General features: G+C 34.9%; 2 protein-coding genes across 7 annotated transcripts in view; one reads left to right on the forward strand and one right to left on the reverse strand.

The window, feature by feature from the left end:
- LOC142344540 (1-phosphatidylinositol 4,5-bisphosphate phosphodiesterase beta-4-like) overlaps positions 1-16891 on the reverse strand; it is a 129710-nt gene that overhangs the window by 77341 nt on the left and 35478 nt on the right. For all 6 annotated transcript variants that reach the window (XM_075396298.1, XM_075396297.1, XM_075396296.1 and 3 more), the window contains 3 exons: positions 4528-4674; positions 3936-4090; positions 2905-2984 (listed from right to left, as the gene is read on the reverse strand). In XM_075396298.1, the coding sequence (XP_075252413.1) occupies positions 2905-2984; positions 3936-4090; positions 4528-4674 (382 nt within the window). The remainder of the gene's footprint in view (positions 1-2904; positions 2985-3935; positions 4091-4527; positions 4675-16891) is intronic.
- LOC142344544 (uncharacterized) overlaps positions 1-16891 on the forward strand; it is a 566363-nt gene that overhangs the window by 22751 nt on the left and 526721 nt on the right. The window lies entirely within an intron of this gene.

The following is a 16891-nucleotide window of genomic DNA, read 5'->3' on the forward strand; positions in this document are numbered from 1 at the left end:
TTCCACCTAGCAACTATGCATTCCCATACTATCAAGCCCGAAGTTGCCTGGCAGCTGAGACGAGAAAAACTCAAAAAAAGAAAAATATTTTCAAAAAACAAAAACACTGCAAATTTTATCAAAAATTGGCTAAAATTTGAGATACCAAAATGTTGAAATCAATTACATACTCGCAAACTATTATCAGACCCTGGAGGAGGTTTTCTTGCCCCTGAGGCTGTAAAAAAATCGAAGTGACAAAAATTTTGTACTAGAAAAACTTAACAAAAAAAATTGCAAAAATTATTATCAATTTGCGTGTTTATGTTTCCAGTATGAAAACAAATAGCTCATAAAATGGTTATAAAAAGAAATTACGTCTTGCAAATGACCTGAATCAAATTTAACAAACGTGAATTAAGGAGATCTACAAAAAACTAAAAAATGACGGACAAATGAGAAAATTTGCACCATTTTGGGCTCAAAAACTCCTAAAAATGAGCTTTTAACCTTGAATTCCAGCCTTCCCAGCAGCTGCAACACTCTAAGCACGTGAAAGAATACAAAAACCAGCTTTCAGCCAGCAGCGAAAATTAATGCCCACTGGGACTTACCTGTTTCTCCCTTTTTGAAAGATCAAAGTCGTTGAAGAATGTGTGAAAACATCTTTCAAAAAAAAAGACAGAGCCCCAATACAATCCAATACTTGGATTGTAAAAAAGGAGAGCCCTGAAATAGTAGCCGTTGAGAGGCGACAGCGGCTAGTAATAATAAACATAGTAGGTGGAAGACAGTTTAGCTGTGGTTGCAGCTAGCTTAAAAAATAAGTAGTCGATCTGCAATAGGTAACGTGGGGGAAATCGGGACGCGAGTCAAACCAATCAAAAATCAACTTTCATGACCAAATCCCTCCCAAGAGCAATCTGGAACACAAAGACAAAAAATTTTTATGAAAGCACACGACTGCAACCATTGCTTCAAACTTCGTTGAAGAGCAGTTGAAGAATTTGAGTACATAAGCAAAAAACACGCCATCATATAATTCATTAACAATTTTTAAAAGGAAAGGAAAAAGCTGTTTTTGAAGAGAGCAGGGAGTCACAGTCCAAACTACGATTGCTATGTAGACCTCCAGTCTCAAAAAAAATGTAAAATAACCTTAATAGCCCTTAAATAACCTCTTATTAAAGTAACATTGACAGTTGACCATATCTATATTAACAGAAGTAAGCAAAAGCCTCAGAGTGAAGCTATTTTTGAGAATGAGGTAAGTGATGTTTACCAAAAAACTGATCACGCGAACACAAACGGCATCACGCAAGCAATTAAGTCGAAATTGCCTGAATGAATGGACAAAAACCAAATTTAAAGTGAGCGTGACGAAATTTAAAAAAACCAATAAAAGAAGACCAATAATAGCTCCACTCAGTTATCGCAGCTATTAAACAAAGTAGTGCGCATACACGTTTTACGTCCCCAGGCGCATGTGCTATGTTTTGCATAGTAATGTGCTGTATAACAACACAATGTATAACTGGGGCACAAAAACACTGGGGGAGGTTGTGAAACAAAATAGTCGGAAATGAATTGCTGTTAACGAAACTCAGGCCGAGTTCATCTTTAAATTACAACGAAGAATCAATGATGCTATTTAAATTGGAAAAAAGCAAACGCATTAACTTTTTCCAGATTTATTACTTTGAAAAATATATGTTTTAAAAAAATATATGAAACTATTGGCAGCGCTTCTCAAACTTTTTCTTTTTTTCAACCGCCAAGTATCAAGATTAGCTAAACAGAAAACTCACCTCAAAAAGATAAAACCTGGGTTAAAGGAATTAATCACAAGTCTTGTTGGTTTCAAGTTCCAGCAGTCAAAACCAACTACCGGAAACATTGCTAAAACCCCAGCCCAGCCTATTATTACAAAAATATAGACAAGAAAATTGCAGATACACTTAAAAGAACAGAGACAAAACTTAAGCTACAGAATTAAAATCAACAGAAATTCTAATTGAATGAACAAAAAAATTGGAACGAGTGCTAATCATATCAACCACTGATAGATGAGAAAAACATGAAACGAGTACTAATCCTATCAACCACTGATAGATGAGAAAAACTTGAAGCGAAAAAAATTCGTACAACAAATATAGACTAGAAAATCTCAATGAACGCAAGCACGCCTTAGAAAAGCATCTGAACTACCAAAAAGAATAAAGAAAGCCCTAACAAGACTTTAAAATCTTTAAAAATGTTTATGAAGCTCATAATTGCATGGAAACACCTGGCGGTTTCGCTTTGTTAGAAGCCAGGTCCTTTAGGATTCTACCATTAGGGCGTGTAAACCGCATACTTACGAGACTATTAATGCGCAAGGCACCAAAAGAGCTGCTCGGCTACCTAATGACCTCCGGGCTTTACCTCTTTTATCTCATTTTTTCGGACAAAAAGTTAAACGCGTCAGATGAAAAATCAGTCAAGCAAAAAATCGCATGAAAAAGAACACAAGTTTTAATATAAATGCCACTTGTTTGAGAGCAGTGCCTATAAAATGCCATTAACTTTTTTGAACTTGACTACCTCGCTCTCTCTCTCTCTCTCTCTCTCTCTCTCTCTAGCTATCTCTATCTCTTGCTCTCCACTCTGCTTTTGACAACAATATTATCTATAATAGAATTTTTGTCGAATAATTTTTGAGATCTTTCCTTGTACTGTAATATATCCCTAATGACTTTGACTCATGCAATTAAAGTAAGCAAGGTTCAATTAGAGTGAGGCAAATTCATTCTGAGAGCGAGGTAATCCAGATGTGGCCAAAAAATTGTTCACAAAAAGGAACAAGTGTGAAAAATGAGCCGAATTGAAGTTAGCGTGAAGTCACATTACTTTTCACATTCTGTTAATGAATTTGAATTGACAAACCTGCAATGATTTTCGAATGAGAGCAGGAGTGGGTAAGGTGTAGTCACAAAAGCTGTTTCTGCAATCGCTTGGATCACGTCCTGGAACAGACAAATTCAATCTTCAATCAGGGCACAAGGATAGTTGTATAAAGAAACCGAAGATGATCATGAGGATGATGTCTCTAGCAGAGCAGAATCAGACTATTCCCACTATGACCATACGAGAGTGAAATATCAGTGCTGCCAGGAAATCAGAAGAATGATACAGGAATATTTTTACACGGTTCATTGCCGTTTGAGGTACAAGTCCTTAAAGACCTCAATTCTTTTTTTTCGGTTTTTCTGTTCAAAAAAAACTGGCCTCTCAAACGACAGACACTAAGCATCATGGATAAATTAACTACTTCCAAATTGTCATCTGTATATCAGTTAAGACAACCACTTACTCAAGCTGTTTTAAATTTTAGGAAAGCAGCAAACTTGATCTGCGTTCCATTTGAAACTTCAAAAATAGAAAAGTTTGTCTATTAATAATTATTTCATTATTTTTGTTTCAAGTACATTCAACCTTTCTGGCTATAAGACTTGCGAATAGACTTACTCCAATTTGACTTCAAAAATCATGAAAATGTGTGATCAGATCTAAAAAAATAGGACAGCGCCCCAATACAATTCAAATTCTTTGAATTGTAAAAAAACCAAAAGCACCGCAATATAGCTCCCCCAAGCTTACAGTTTCGCAGCTATAATAAACTTTATGAATTCAATACCTTAGTTATTTGTTACTTCAATTCATTTGATTCTAACCACCAGTTTGCTCAAAGTGATCAGAAAATTGTTAAAAGTCGGTCGGAAACAGTATTTATTAAGTCACGTTTTGTATTAGTTTTTCTCTTTCGTACTTTCTTTCTGCAAACGGAAAACGGAGCATTATTATTTTCTATCATAAATTTCTTGTACATATAGAGTACTTCACATTTATGAACTCCCTGTCCATTTGAATTGAATTGATTCAGAAGAATAAATTTGACAGTAGAGAAGGGGTGTAACCTTAAAGTTGATGTCTGAGCACATGGCTTTTCCATGAGTGACAATAATCTCGTTGGCCAGCTTGTTATCCCAGCAGTCCAGTTCTACGCACCTGCAGCCGCCCAACAGCACTTGCCTGTACATCTCCACTGAAGAGCGACCGCCAAACTGACGACCTGAATCATGTCTAATGTGAGTGAAGAGATATCACCTTATGAACTCTACTTGCACACGCATAGGCTTCATGAATCTGATAAAGCCACTGAGAAAATATTCGTCGCAAACCCCGTGGCAGCTGAGATGGAAGTACTAATTTAAAAGTGACTTTAGCGAGGTCACCTAACCTCGCTTGAAATACGAACTTTACTGCAAGTTTCAAAATGCCTAATATGATCTCTGCTGGTCAAAATTTTACATGCATAGCCAGATGTCAAAAAGCGTATTTAAACCTATACCGAAATACGAACTTTGCCAGTTTTAATATCTGGCACTCTGTATGGGAAAATTTGGCAATAAAAATTGCAGGCAAGTGTTTCAATTCAGAATTCGTTTGCTTCGAAGACATACCCTTATTACAATGAGTAGTGTGAATGAAGTGACGTGAGTAGAGTACCTGTGAGGTATGTGTTGTGAGATGAGTTGATGTAGTAGTGAGAGAGTGGCTGGTCCATGTCCTGATAGACCTCTAGTTTGTCATGGTGGATGGGTGCATTCTCGTCACTCATCAGGTAGCACATCAGACCATCCGATGACAGCTCATCTGAACATCAGACACTTTTTGTCTCAAAAACTCCAAAACGCGTAATTAACCCCAAAAATCGACTATATTAAGGGCTTTGGCTATTAGTCCTAATTTAATACAGGATGTTTTTCGTTTGGACAACAAAGTGTCGTTGCTAAGACAACAAAATGATTTATGTTGATAGCCGCTTTCATTTTGGTCACATGTGCAATCCTCTACCGAAGAAAATTTTAGGTGCGATTTCAGGTTTTGCACTCTGCGTAGCGCAGTTTGTTACAACATACCTCCCAAGGTTGCAGAAACAACCTTTCAATTCTGTCAGAGAAAGTCATTCCGCTGTGAGTATCCGAAACAACTTATAAGCATTGAAGAAAATTACTTGCAATGTTTGAACCAAAAAACATGCCGTCTTTTTTCTGCAGACGAAAACGAAACCTATTAAGCACATTCTAGAAAGACAAGTGTAAAACAATTAGAGAGACAGACACAAACAAACGTTCAAAACGCGCGCGCGCGTGGACACACACATCCTCGCCCAAACACGCACCCACAAACACACACACCCACACGAATACACACACACACACACACACACACACACACACACACACACACATTCACCCCCCCCCCCCCACACACACACACACACAAACGCATACACCCACAAACACGGACACACGCACACAAGCGCGCAAACACACACACAACATAAAAACAAACACACAAAAAGAAACCGCAAAGGCAAACATTTTTCTTTAAAAAATTTCTTTTTGGTAACCGACATTTACTCAAGGTTCGTCACCGTTCATTTAGGTATTCTTTAATTTTTCTTAAACAACTATTTGTGGAGTTGTCGAGTGAAATGTATCGGTAATTGTAATATTGGGACTAAATTTTGAAAAGAAATTTTCTAAGTTTCACACAAACACGCACACACACACGCAAACACACAAACGAACACACACACACACACACACACACACACACACACACACATAAACTAACACTCGCACACACATACGCACCCACACGCGTGCGCACACATGCAGAAACACACACACCTCCACCCCCACCCCCACACACGCACACACACAAACACAGACACGCACACACACACACGAGCGCGCAAACACAGACACAAACACCCCCTCCTCAACATACACAGGAACTAAATATCTCAGACTAACTCACTCGTTCTCCCTCTCCTCTCCTCTCCTATACGCGCAAAGCACACATATTACACCCATATGCACTACCGTACATACGCCCCACACAATGGCACACACAAACACACACACACACACGCGCACGCACGCACACACACACACACACACACACACACACACACACACACACACACACGCGCGCGCAAACCCCGACAGCGAAAAAAACTTCAACTTTTTTCCGGCTACTGATGATTACTCATGGTTCATCACCGTTCGGTTAAGTTATGTTTGTTGTCAATGTCTTGTTTTTTGGTAGGCTGAAAAAATAGGTGTGGACTTCTCGAGGCAATTGCATCGGTAATGGTAAAAATGACACTAAAATCTATATTTTTTTTCTATTTTCTTTTTCAAAATTGCCATTTTTGATGTTTGATGAGCGTAATGAGTCCCCATTCGCTATATAAAACCTTAAATTAAAGCTGTCGTTGTAAACTTTCACAAGATCTTCGTTCCCCCCCCACACACACACAAAACACACACACACACACACACACACACAAACACAGACACGCGCGCACACACACACACGAGCGCGCAAACACACACACACACCCTCCCCAACATACACACACGCAAACACACACCAAAAAAAAACAAACGCACAAATAGAAACCACAACATCGAACATTTTTCTTAAAAAAATTTCTTTTTGGCAACCGATATTTACTCAAGGTTCGTCACCGTTCATTTACTTATTCTTTATTTTTCCTTAAACAACTATTTGTGGAGTTGTCGAGTAATTTGCATCGGTAATTGTAATATCGGGACTTAACTTTGAAAAGAAATTTTTTTAAGCTTCACACACGCACACACAAACACACACACACACAAACGAACATACACACGCACTAACACTTGCACAAACACGCACAAACAAACATACGCACACGCACACACACACACCCACACCCAAACACGCACGCACACACATTTACCCAAACACACACACACACACACACACGCACACACAAATGCACACCCCCACACAAACACACGCATACACACACACAGAGAAATATATAAAGCCACAATTTTTAACATAAAAAAGTATTTGAAAAAGTTTTAAATAAGTGATCAAGGTCTTAAAAATTATTCTATTTTATATGATTTAGAGTTTTTCCTCTCTGGCTCTATTTCTGTCAAACATTTGAAGGAATTAACTCTCTCAGACTAACTCACTCGTTCTCCCTCACCTCTCTTCTCCTATACGCGCAAAGCACACATATTACACCCATATGCAATACCATACATACGCCCCACACAAGGGCACACACGAACACACACACACACACACACACACACTCACACACATTACTCATGGTTCATCACCGTTCATTTAAGTTATGTTTCTTGTCAAGGTCTTGTTTATTGGTAGGCTGGAAAAATAGGTGTGGTCTTCTCGAGGCAATTGCATCGGTAATTGTAAAAATGACACTAAAATCTATATTATTTTTTTTTTTAAAAAAATGACATTTTTGATGTTTCATGAGCGTAATAGCGTAATAAGTCCATTCGCTATTTAAAACCTTAAATTAAAGCTGTCGTTGTATACTCTTATCTGGTAGCATTAAAGAACATTGGTTCTCGGTAAATTTTACATTTCGGCTTTTTCACTCAAAGATTTTCGAAGAAATAAAATTTTTTTTAACTTTCACAAGATCTTCGTTTCTCTCCCCCCCACACACACACACACGCACAAACACAGACACGCGCACACACACTGACGAGCGCGCAAACACACACACACACACCCCCTCCCCAACATACACACGCAAACACACACCAAAAAACAAACGCACAAATAGAAACCACAACATCGAACATTTTTCTTTAAAAAATTTCTTTTTGGCAACGGATATTTACTCAAGGTTCGTCACCGTTCATTTACTTATTCTTTATTTTTCCTTAAACAACTATTTGTAGAGTTGTCGAGTAATTTGCATCGGTAATTGTAATATCGGGACTTAACTTTGAAAAGAAATTTTTTTAAGCTTCACACACGCACACACAAACACACACACACACAAACGAACATACACACGCACTAACACTTGCACAAACACGCACACACAAACATACGAACACGCACACACACACACCCACAGCCAAACACGCACGCACACACATTTACCCAAACACACACACACACGCGCACACACAAACGCACACCCCCACACAAACACACGCATACACACACGCACACACAGAGAAATATATAAAGCCACAATTTTTAACATAAAAAAGTATTTGAAAAAGTTTTAAATAAGTGATCAAGGTCTTAAAAATTATTCTATTTTATATGATTTAGAGTTTTTCCTCTCTGGCTCTATTTCTGTCAAACATTTGAAGGAATTAACTCTCTCAGACTAACTCACTCGTTCTCCCTCTCCTCTCTTCTCCTATACGCGCAAAGCACACATATTACACCCATATGCACTACCATACATACGCCCCACACAAGGGCACACACGAACACAAGCACACACACACTCACACACATTACTCATGGTTCATCACCGTTCATTTAAGTTATGTTTCTTGTCAAGGTCTTGTTTATTGGTAGGCTGGAAAAATAGGTGTGGTCTTCTCGAGGCAATTGCATCGGTAATTTAAAAAAATGACACTAACATCTATACTATTTTTTTTAAAAAAAAATGACATTTTTGATGTTTCATGAGCGTAATGAGTCCGTTCGCTATTTAAAACCTTAAATTAAAACTGTCGTTGTATACTCTTATCTGGTAGCATTAAAGAACATTGGTTCTCGGTAAATTTTACATTTCGGCCTTTTCACTCAGAGATTTTCGAAAATTTTTTTTTAACTTTCACAAGATCTTCGTTTCCTATACAAGGAATTTCATAATCAATAAACTATTTGTCTGTTCAGTTTAGAGAAATGCTCAAAGACTGGAAAAAATTAAGTGGAAGAGCAATTTCATAAACGAGCAATTTCTTTTAATTTCCAAAAAAATATGAACAATTTGTATTAGGTTTTTCAGCCTAACGATCTATAAGCTCTCTAGACCTCAAAAGCTGATGTATTGCGTTTTGCGTTAAAGTAGAGGAGGTTAGTCCGAGTGATCTATTCGGACGAAACAAGGATTCCCTGAAACCTGTTTTGAAAATACTGAAATGGTAAGTTCAGATGAATTAAGAAGAATGGTTTGCAAAAAAGACTGGTAAACTATCTTACCCAGTTTCTCCACAAGTCCAATTGACTAAAAAAACAGAACCAAGAAAATAGCATTCAGTGAAAGCAGAGGAAAGGAACAAAGGAAAAAATAACAAAAAAACCCTTTAAAATTAGCGCGGTAATTCCCAATTAATATTTTCCAAAAATATCTTTCCGCTTAATCAGTGAACAATCTAATTCCTTTCGGAGCAAACTAAAAATTAAAAACGGGAAGTCACAAAACTTATTCCAAAGCCATTCCAAATACGTATAATTAATTTCAGTAAAACTACCATTAGTAGTTGACTACTCGAAATAGTGAAGAAAAGCAATTGCAAAATGCTTAAAATCAAAAGATATGGGCAAAAAAGAAACATGAAAAAGGTACATAATTCTATTAAGATGTAGCCGGCAGAATGCCGGAAAATAGCCACCATTAACACGTTTGATGCACATCGGGATTGAAACAGAAAAGAAGGCGTAAATCGATTTTTTTTTCAGAGTCAAAGTGTTCTAACTTGGCGTGCAGTTTCAGTTGGATTCTAAAACTATACTTAACTCAGCTTCTAAACTGAAAGCTAATAAGCTGAATAACAATGTCAAGTAGCAAACACTCTAATGAACTTTGATAACCTAATTCTCAATGGCTTATTGACCGGTCTTCAACGGTTTATCCAGATTCTTTTGAATTTGAACTTTTGATTTTGACAGTTTTCACCACAATGCGTAATTGAATGCGTGAAAGAATTTAAAATCCATTCAGTTGAAACATTGATTGAAGTAAGTCGGAAGTCTAACGTGAAAATCGTGACTTATGTAAAACAAAAAAGTGATCAAAAGGTAAAGCGAATTAAAAAAAAAAGGAGAGCGCCTAAATAATAGCCGTTGAGAACCTGACGGCAGCTATCAATAACTCCTTTTTATAACAAAATCAATAACTCTATAACTCCTTTTTAAAAAAAATGCAAACGGAAAACTTGAAAAAAGGAGGTGGAAAGAGAGATAGCGAGAACTTTTCCATCATAAGATTCCACTCTGCAGCTGTTAGTTTTCTAGACTTGTTAGTAATTAAATCAAGTAGAAAGAAAACAGAAGTGCAAAATTTAGAAGATAAACTTCCGAATTTCGCAGTACAAAAATGTTTTTAACCATTTTTCGTCTCCGGAGTTCTGTCATGTAACCCATCCGCAATAGTGAAAAATTTGGTTGGCCAGTAATGATCGTTACAAACAGAAAAGGACAAAAAAATTTAAAAATGTTTAATTTTAAAAAATTAAAAACGGTTGCAAACTTTAACAAAATCTTGCTAAAATTCGTGATATTAATATCGTCAGAAACATTTCTTTGTCCCAGGAGACTATCAAGTATCCCTATTTCATGCCTTGAATAGCTTAGTTGGAACATAACAAATTTCCAAAAACTTAAAATCTTATCCAAAACTGATAAATCTCGAGTCATTTAAAGATTGATAAACGTTCTAACAGTTCTAAAAACTAAGCAGCAGCTTATTATCAAACCTTGGAGGAGGTCCTTGTGCCTGTTGCCAAATATGAATTCAAAAACATAAGAATTGAATTTTTTTTAAAATGCTTAAATTCGCAAAACTAATATCTTCAGAACCATTTCATTGTCTCACTAGACTATCCAGTATCCATATTTCGAGCCCTATGTACCTTCACTAGCTCCTAAAGATCTATAAAGGTGAAACATAATAGATTTCAAAAAACTTGAAACTAAATTTTATACTAAACAGCCAAAACTGAGTGATTAAAACATTGATAACCATTACAATAACTCTAGAAACAATGCAGCAGCTTAATACCAAACCTTGGAGGAGGTCCCTGTCCCCTGGTGCCAGAGAAAATCAAAAAAAAAATTAAAAATCAAAAATTTGAAACAATTGCAATTGATTTTTTAAAAAAACTGCTCAAATTCGTGATATTTAAATCTTGAAAACATTCCATTACATCTAGAAACAATGAAGTAACCTATTACAAAAACCCTACAGGAGGTTCTTTTGCTCTTGAGGCTAGACAAAAACTTTTTAAAAAACTTCGAACAAATTGCAAGTTGAAAACTTGAAAAAAGGGGATTAGAAAGAGATAGAGAACTAGGAAAATTTTCCATTCTGCAAGTTTTCTAGTCTTATTAGTAATTAAATCAAATAGAAAAAAACAGAAGTGCAAATTTAAAAGATATGTTTCCAGATTTCGCAGTAAATATGCTTTTAACCGTTTTTTGTCTCTGGAGTTCTGTCATGTAACCCATCTGCAAGACTGAAAAATTTCGTTGGCCAGTAATGATCGTTCTAAACAGAAAAGGACAATACTTAAAAAATTTTAATTTTTAAAATATTAAAAACGATTGCAAGTTTTAACGCAATCTTGCTAAAATTCGTGATATTAATATCGTCAGAAGCATCTCTTTGTCCCAGGAGACTGTCCAGTACCTCTATTTACGACTTGCATAGCTTAGTTGGAACATAATAACTTTCCAAAAATTTGAGAAAAATAAAATTTTATCCGAAACTGCTAAAACTCGAGTCATTAAAATATTGATAACCATTCTAACAACTCTAGAAACTAAGCAGCAGCTTATTATCAAACCTTGGAGGAGGTCCCTGGGCCCCTGGTGCCAGAGAAAATTAAAAAAAATGAAAATCAAAAATTTGAAACAATTGCAATTGATTTTTTAAAAAAAACTGCTCAAATTCGTGATATTTAAATCTTGAAAACATTCCATTACATCTAGAAACAAGGAAGTAACCTATTATAAAACCCTACAGGAGGTTCTTTTGCTCTTGAGGCTAGACCAAAACTTTTTAAAAAACTTCCAAAAAATTGCAAGTTGAAAACTTGAAAAAAGGTGATTAGAAAGAGATAGAGAGAACTCGGAAAATTTTCCATTCTGCAAGTTTTCTAGTCTTATTAGTAATTAAATCAAATAGAAAAAAACAGAAGTGCAAATTTAAAAGATATGTTTCCAGATTTCGCAGTAAATATGCTTTTAACCGCTTTTTGTCTCTGGAGTTCTGTCATGTAACCCATCTGCAAGACTGAAAAATTTCGTTGGCCAGTAATGATCGTTCTAAACAGAAAAGGACAATACTTAAAAAATTTCAATTTTTAAAATATTAAAAACGATTGCAAGTTTTAACGCAATCTTGCTAAAATTCGTGATATTAATATCGTCAGAAGCATCTCTTTGTCCCAGGAGACTGTCCAATACCCCTATTTACGACTTGCATAGCTTAGTTGGAACATAATAAATTTCCAAAAATTTGAGAAAAATAAAATTTTATCCGAAACTGCTAAAACTCGAGTCATTAAAATATTGATAACCATTCTAACAACTCTAGAAACTAAGCAGCAGCTTATTATCAAACCTTGGAGGAGGTCCCTGGGCCCCTGGTGCCAGAGAAAATAAAAATGAAAATCAAAAATTTGAAACAATTGCAATTGATTTTTTAAAAAACTGCTCAAATTCGTGATATTTAAATCTTGAAAACATTCCATTACATCTAGAAACAAGGAAGTAACCTATTATAAAACCCTACAGGAGGTTATTTTGCTCTTGAGGCTAGACCAAAACTTTTTAAAAAACTTCCAAAAAATTGCAAGTTGAAAACTTGAAAAAAGGGGATTAGAAAGAGATAGAGAGAACTAGGAAAATTTTCCATTCTGCAAGTTTTCTAGTCTTATTAGTAATTAAATCAAATAGAAAAAAACAGAACTGCAAATTTAAAAGATATGTTTCCAGATTTCGCAGTAAATATGCTTTTAACCGCTTTTTGTCTCTGGAGTTCTGTCATGTAACCCATCTGCAAGACTGAAAAATTTCGTTGGCCAGTAATGATCGTTCTAAACAGAAAAGGACAATACTTAAAAAATTTTAATTTTTAAAATATTAAAAACGATTGCAAGTTTTAACGCAATCTTGCTAAAATTCGTGATATTAATATCGTCAGAAGCATCTCTTTGTCCCAGGAGACTGTCCAATACCCCTATTTACGACTTGCATAGCTTAGTTGGAACATAATAAATTTCCAAAAATTTGAGAAAAATAAAATTTTATCCGAAACTGCTAAAACTCGAGTCATTAAAATATTGATAACCATTCTAACAACTCTAGAAACTAAGCAGCAGCTTATTATCAAACCTTGGAGGAGGTCCCTGGGCCCCTGGTGCCAGAGAAAATAAAAATGAAAATCAAAAATTTGAAACAATTGCAATTGATTTTTTAAAAAACTGCTCAAATTCGTGATATTTAAATCTTGAAAACATTCCATTACATCTAGAAACAAGGAAGTAACCTATTATAAAACCCTACAGGAGGTTATTTTGCTCTTGAGGCTAGACCAAAACTTTTTAAAAAACTTCCAAAAAATTGCAAGTTGAAAACTTGAAAAAAGGGGATTAGAAAGAGATAGAGAGAACTAGGAAAATTTTCCATTCTGCAAGTTTTCTAGTCTTATTAGTAATTAAATCAAATAGAAAAAAACAGAACTGCAAATTTAAAAGATATGTTTCCAGATTTCGCAGTAAATATGCTTTTAACCGCTTTTTGTCTCTGGAGTTCTGTCATGTAACCCATCTGCAAGACTGAAAAATTTCGTTGGCCAGTAATGATCGTTCTAAACAGAAAAGGACAATACTTAAAAAATTTCAATTTTTAAAATATTAAAAACGATTGCAAGTTTTAACGCAATCTTGCTAAAATTCGTGATATTAATATCGTCAGAAGCATCTCTTTGTCCCAGGAGACTGTCCAATACCCCTATTTACGACTTGCATAGCTTAGTTGGAACATAATAAATTTCCAAAAATTTGAGAAAAATAAAATTTTATCCGAAACTGCTAAAACTCGAGTCATTAAAATATTGATAACCATTCTAACAACTCTAGAAACTAAGCAGCAGCTTATTATCAAACCTTGGAGGAGGTCCCTGGGCCCCTGGTGCCAGAGAAAATAAAAATGAAAATCAAAAATTTGAAACAATTGCAATTGATTTTTTAAAAAACTGCTCAAATTCGTGATATTTAAATCTTGAAAACATTCCATTACATCTAGAAACAAGGAAGTAACCTATTATAAAACCCTACAGGAGGTTATTTTGCTCTTGAGGCTAGACCAAAACTTTTTAAAAAACTTCCAAAAAATTGCAAGTTGAAAACTTGAAAAAAGGGGATTAGAAAGAGATAGAGAGAACTAGGAAAATTTTCCATTCTGCAAGTTTTCTAGTCTTATTAGTAATTAAATCAAATAGAAAAAAACAGAACTGCAAATTTAAAAGATATGTTTCCAGATTTCGCAGTAAATATGCTTTTAACCGTTTTTTGTCTCTGGAGTTCTGTCATGTAACCCATCTGCAAGACTGAAAAATTTCGTTGGCCAGTAATGATCGTTCTAAACAGAAAAGGACAATACTTAAAAAATTTTAATTTTTAAAATATTAAAAACGATTGCAAGTTTTAACGCAATCTTGCTAAAATTCGTGATATTAATATCGTCAGAAGCATCTCTTTGTCCCAGGAGACTGTCCAGTACCTCTATTTACGACTTGCATAGCTTAGTTGGAACATAATAACTTTCCAAAAATTTGAGAAAAATAAAATTTTATCCGAAACTGCTAAAACTCGAGTCATTAAAATATTGATAACCATTCTAACAACTCTAGAAACTAAGCAGCAGCTTATTATCAAACCTTGGAGGAGGTCCCTGGGCCCCTGGTGCCAGAGAAAATAATAAAAAATGAAAATCAAAAACTTGAAACAATTGCAATTGATTTTTTTTAAAAAAACTGCTCAAATTCGTGATATTTAAATCTTGAAAACATTCCATTACATCTAGAAACAATGAAGTAACCTATTATAAAACCCTACAGGAGGTTCTTTTGCTCTTGAGGCTAGACCAAAACTTTTTAAAAAACTTCCAAAAAATTGCAAGTTGAAAACTTGAAAAAAGGGGATTAGAAAGAGATAGAGAACTAGGAAAATTTTCCATTCTGCAGGTTTTCTAGTCTTATTAGCAATTAAATCAAATAGAAAAAAACAGAAGTGCAAATTTAAAAGATATGTTTGCAGATTTCGCAGTAAATATGCTTTTAACCATTTTTTGTCTCTGGAGTTCTGTCATGTAACCCATCTGGAAGACTGAAAAATTTCGTTGGCCAGTAATGATCGTTCTAAACAGACAAGGACAATACTTAAAAAATTTCAATTTTTAAAATATTAAAAACGATTGCAAGTTTTAACGCAATCTTGCTAAAATTTGTGATATTAATATCGTCAGAAGCATCTCTTTGTCCCAGGAGACTGTCCAGTACCCTTATTTACGACTTGCATAGCTTAGTTGGAACATAATAAATTTCCAAAAATTTGAGAATAAAATTTTATCCGAAACTGCTAAAACTCGAGTCATTAAAATATTGATAACCATTCTAACAACTTTAGAAACTAAGCAGCAGCTTATTATCAAACCTTGGAGGAGGTCCCTGGGCCCCTGGTGCCAGAGAAAATAAAAAAAAAATGAAAATCAAAAATTTGAAACAATTGCAATTGATTTTTTAAAAAAAACTGCTCAAATTCGTGATACTTAAATCTTGAAAACATTCCATTACATCTAGAAACAATGAAGTAACCTATTATAAAACCCTACAGGAGGTTCTTTTGCTCTTGACGCTAGACCAAAATTTTTTAAAAAACTTCCAAAAAATTGCAAGTTGAAAACTTGAAAAAAGGGGATTAGAAAGAGATAGAGAGAACTAGGAAAATTTTCCATTCTGCAAGTTTTCTAGTCTTATTAGTAATTAAATCAAATAGAAAAAAACAGAAGTGCAAATTTAAAAGATATGTTTCCAGATTTCGCAGTTAATATGCTTTTAACCGTTTTTTGTCTCTGGAGTTCTGTCATGTAACCCATCTGCAAGACTGAAAAATTTCGTTGGCCAGTAATGATCGTTCTAAACAGAAAAGGACAATACCTCAAAAATTTCAATTTTTAAAATATTAAAAACGATTGCAAGTTTTAACGCAATCTTGCTAAAATTCGTGATATTAATATCGTCAGAAGCATCTCTTTGTCCCAGGAGACTGTCCAGTACCCCTATTTACGACTTGCATAGCTTAGTTGGAACATAATAAATTTCCAAAAATTTGAGAATAAAATTTTATCCGAAACTGCTAAAACTCGAGTCATTAAAATATTGATAACCATTCTAACAACTCTAGAAACTAAGCAGCAGCTTATTATCAAACCTTGGAGGAGGTCCCTGGGCCCCTGGTGCCAGAGAAAATAATAAAAAATGAAAATCAAAAACTTGAAACAATTGCAATTGATTTTTAAAAAAAACTGCTCAAATTCGTGATACTTAAATCTTGAAAACATTCCATTACATCTAGAAACAATGAAGTAACCTATTATAAAACCCTACAGGAGGTTCTTTTGCTCTTGAGTCTAGACCAAAACTTTTTAAAAAACTTCCAAAAAATTGCAAGTTGAAAACTTGAAAAAAGGGGATTAGAAAGAGATAGAGAGAACTAGGAAAATTTTCCATTCTGCAAGTTTTCTAGTCTTATTAGTAATTAAATCAAATAGAAAAAAACAGAAGTGCAAATTTAAAAGATATGTTTCCAGATTTCGCAGTTAATATGCTTTTAACCGTTTTTTGTCTCTGGAGTTCTGTCATGTAACCCATCTGCAAGACTGAAAAACTTCGTTGGCCAGTAATGATCGTTCTAAACAGAAAAGGACAATACCTCAAAAATTTCAATTTTTAAAATATTAAAAACGATTGCAAGTTTTAACGCAATCTTGCTAAAATTCGTGATATTAATAT

The sequence above is a fragment of the Convolutriloba macropyga genome, chromosome 8, assembly GCF_964194025.1.
Source record: "Convolutriloba macropyga chromosome 8, txConMacr16.3, whole genome shotgun sequence".
NCBI classification, from domain to species: Eukaryota; Metazoa; Xenacoelomorpha; order Acoela; family Convolutidae; genus Convolutriloba; species Convolutriloba macropyga.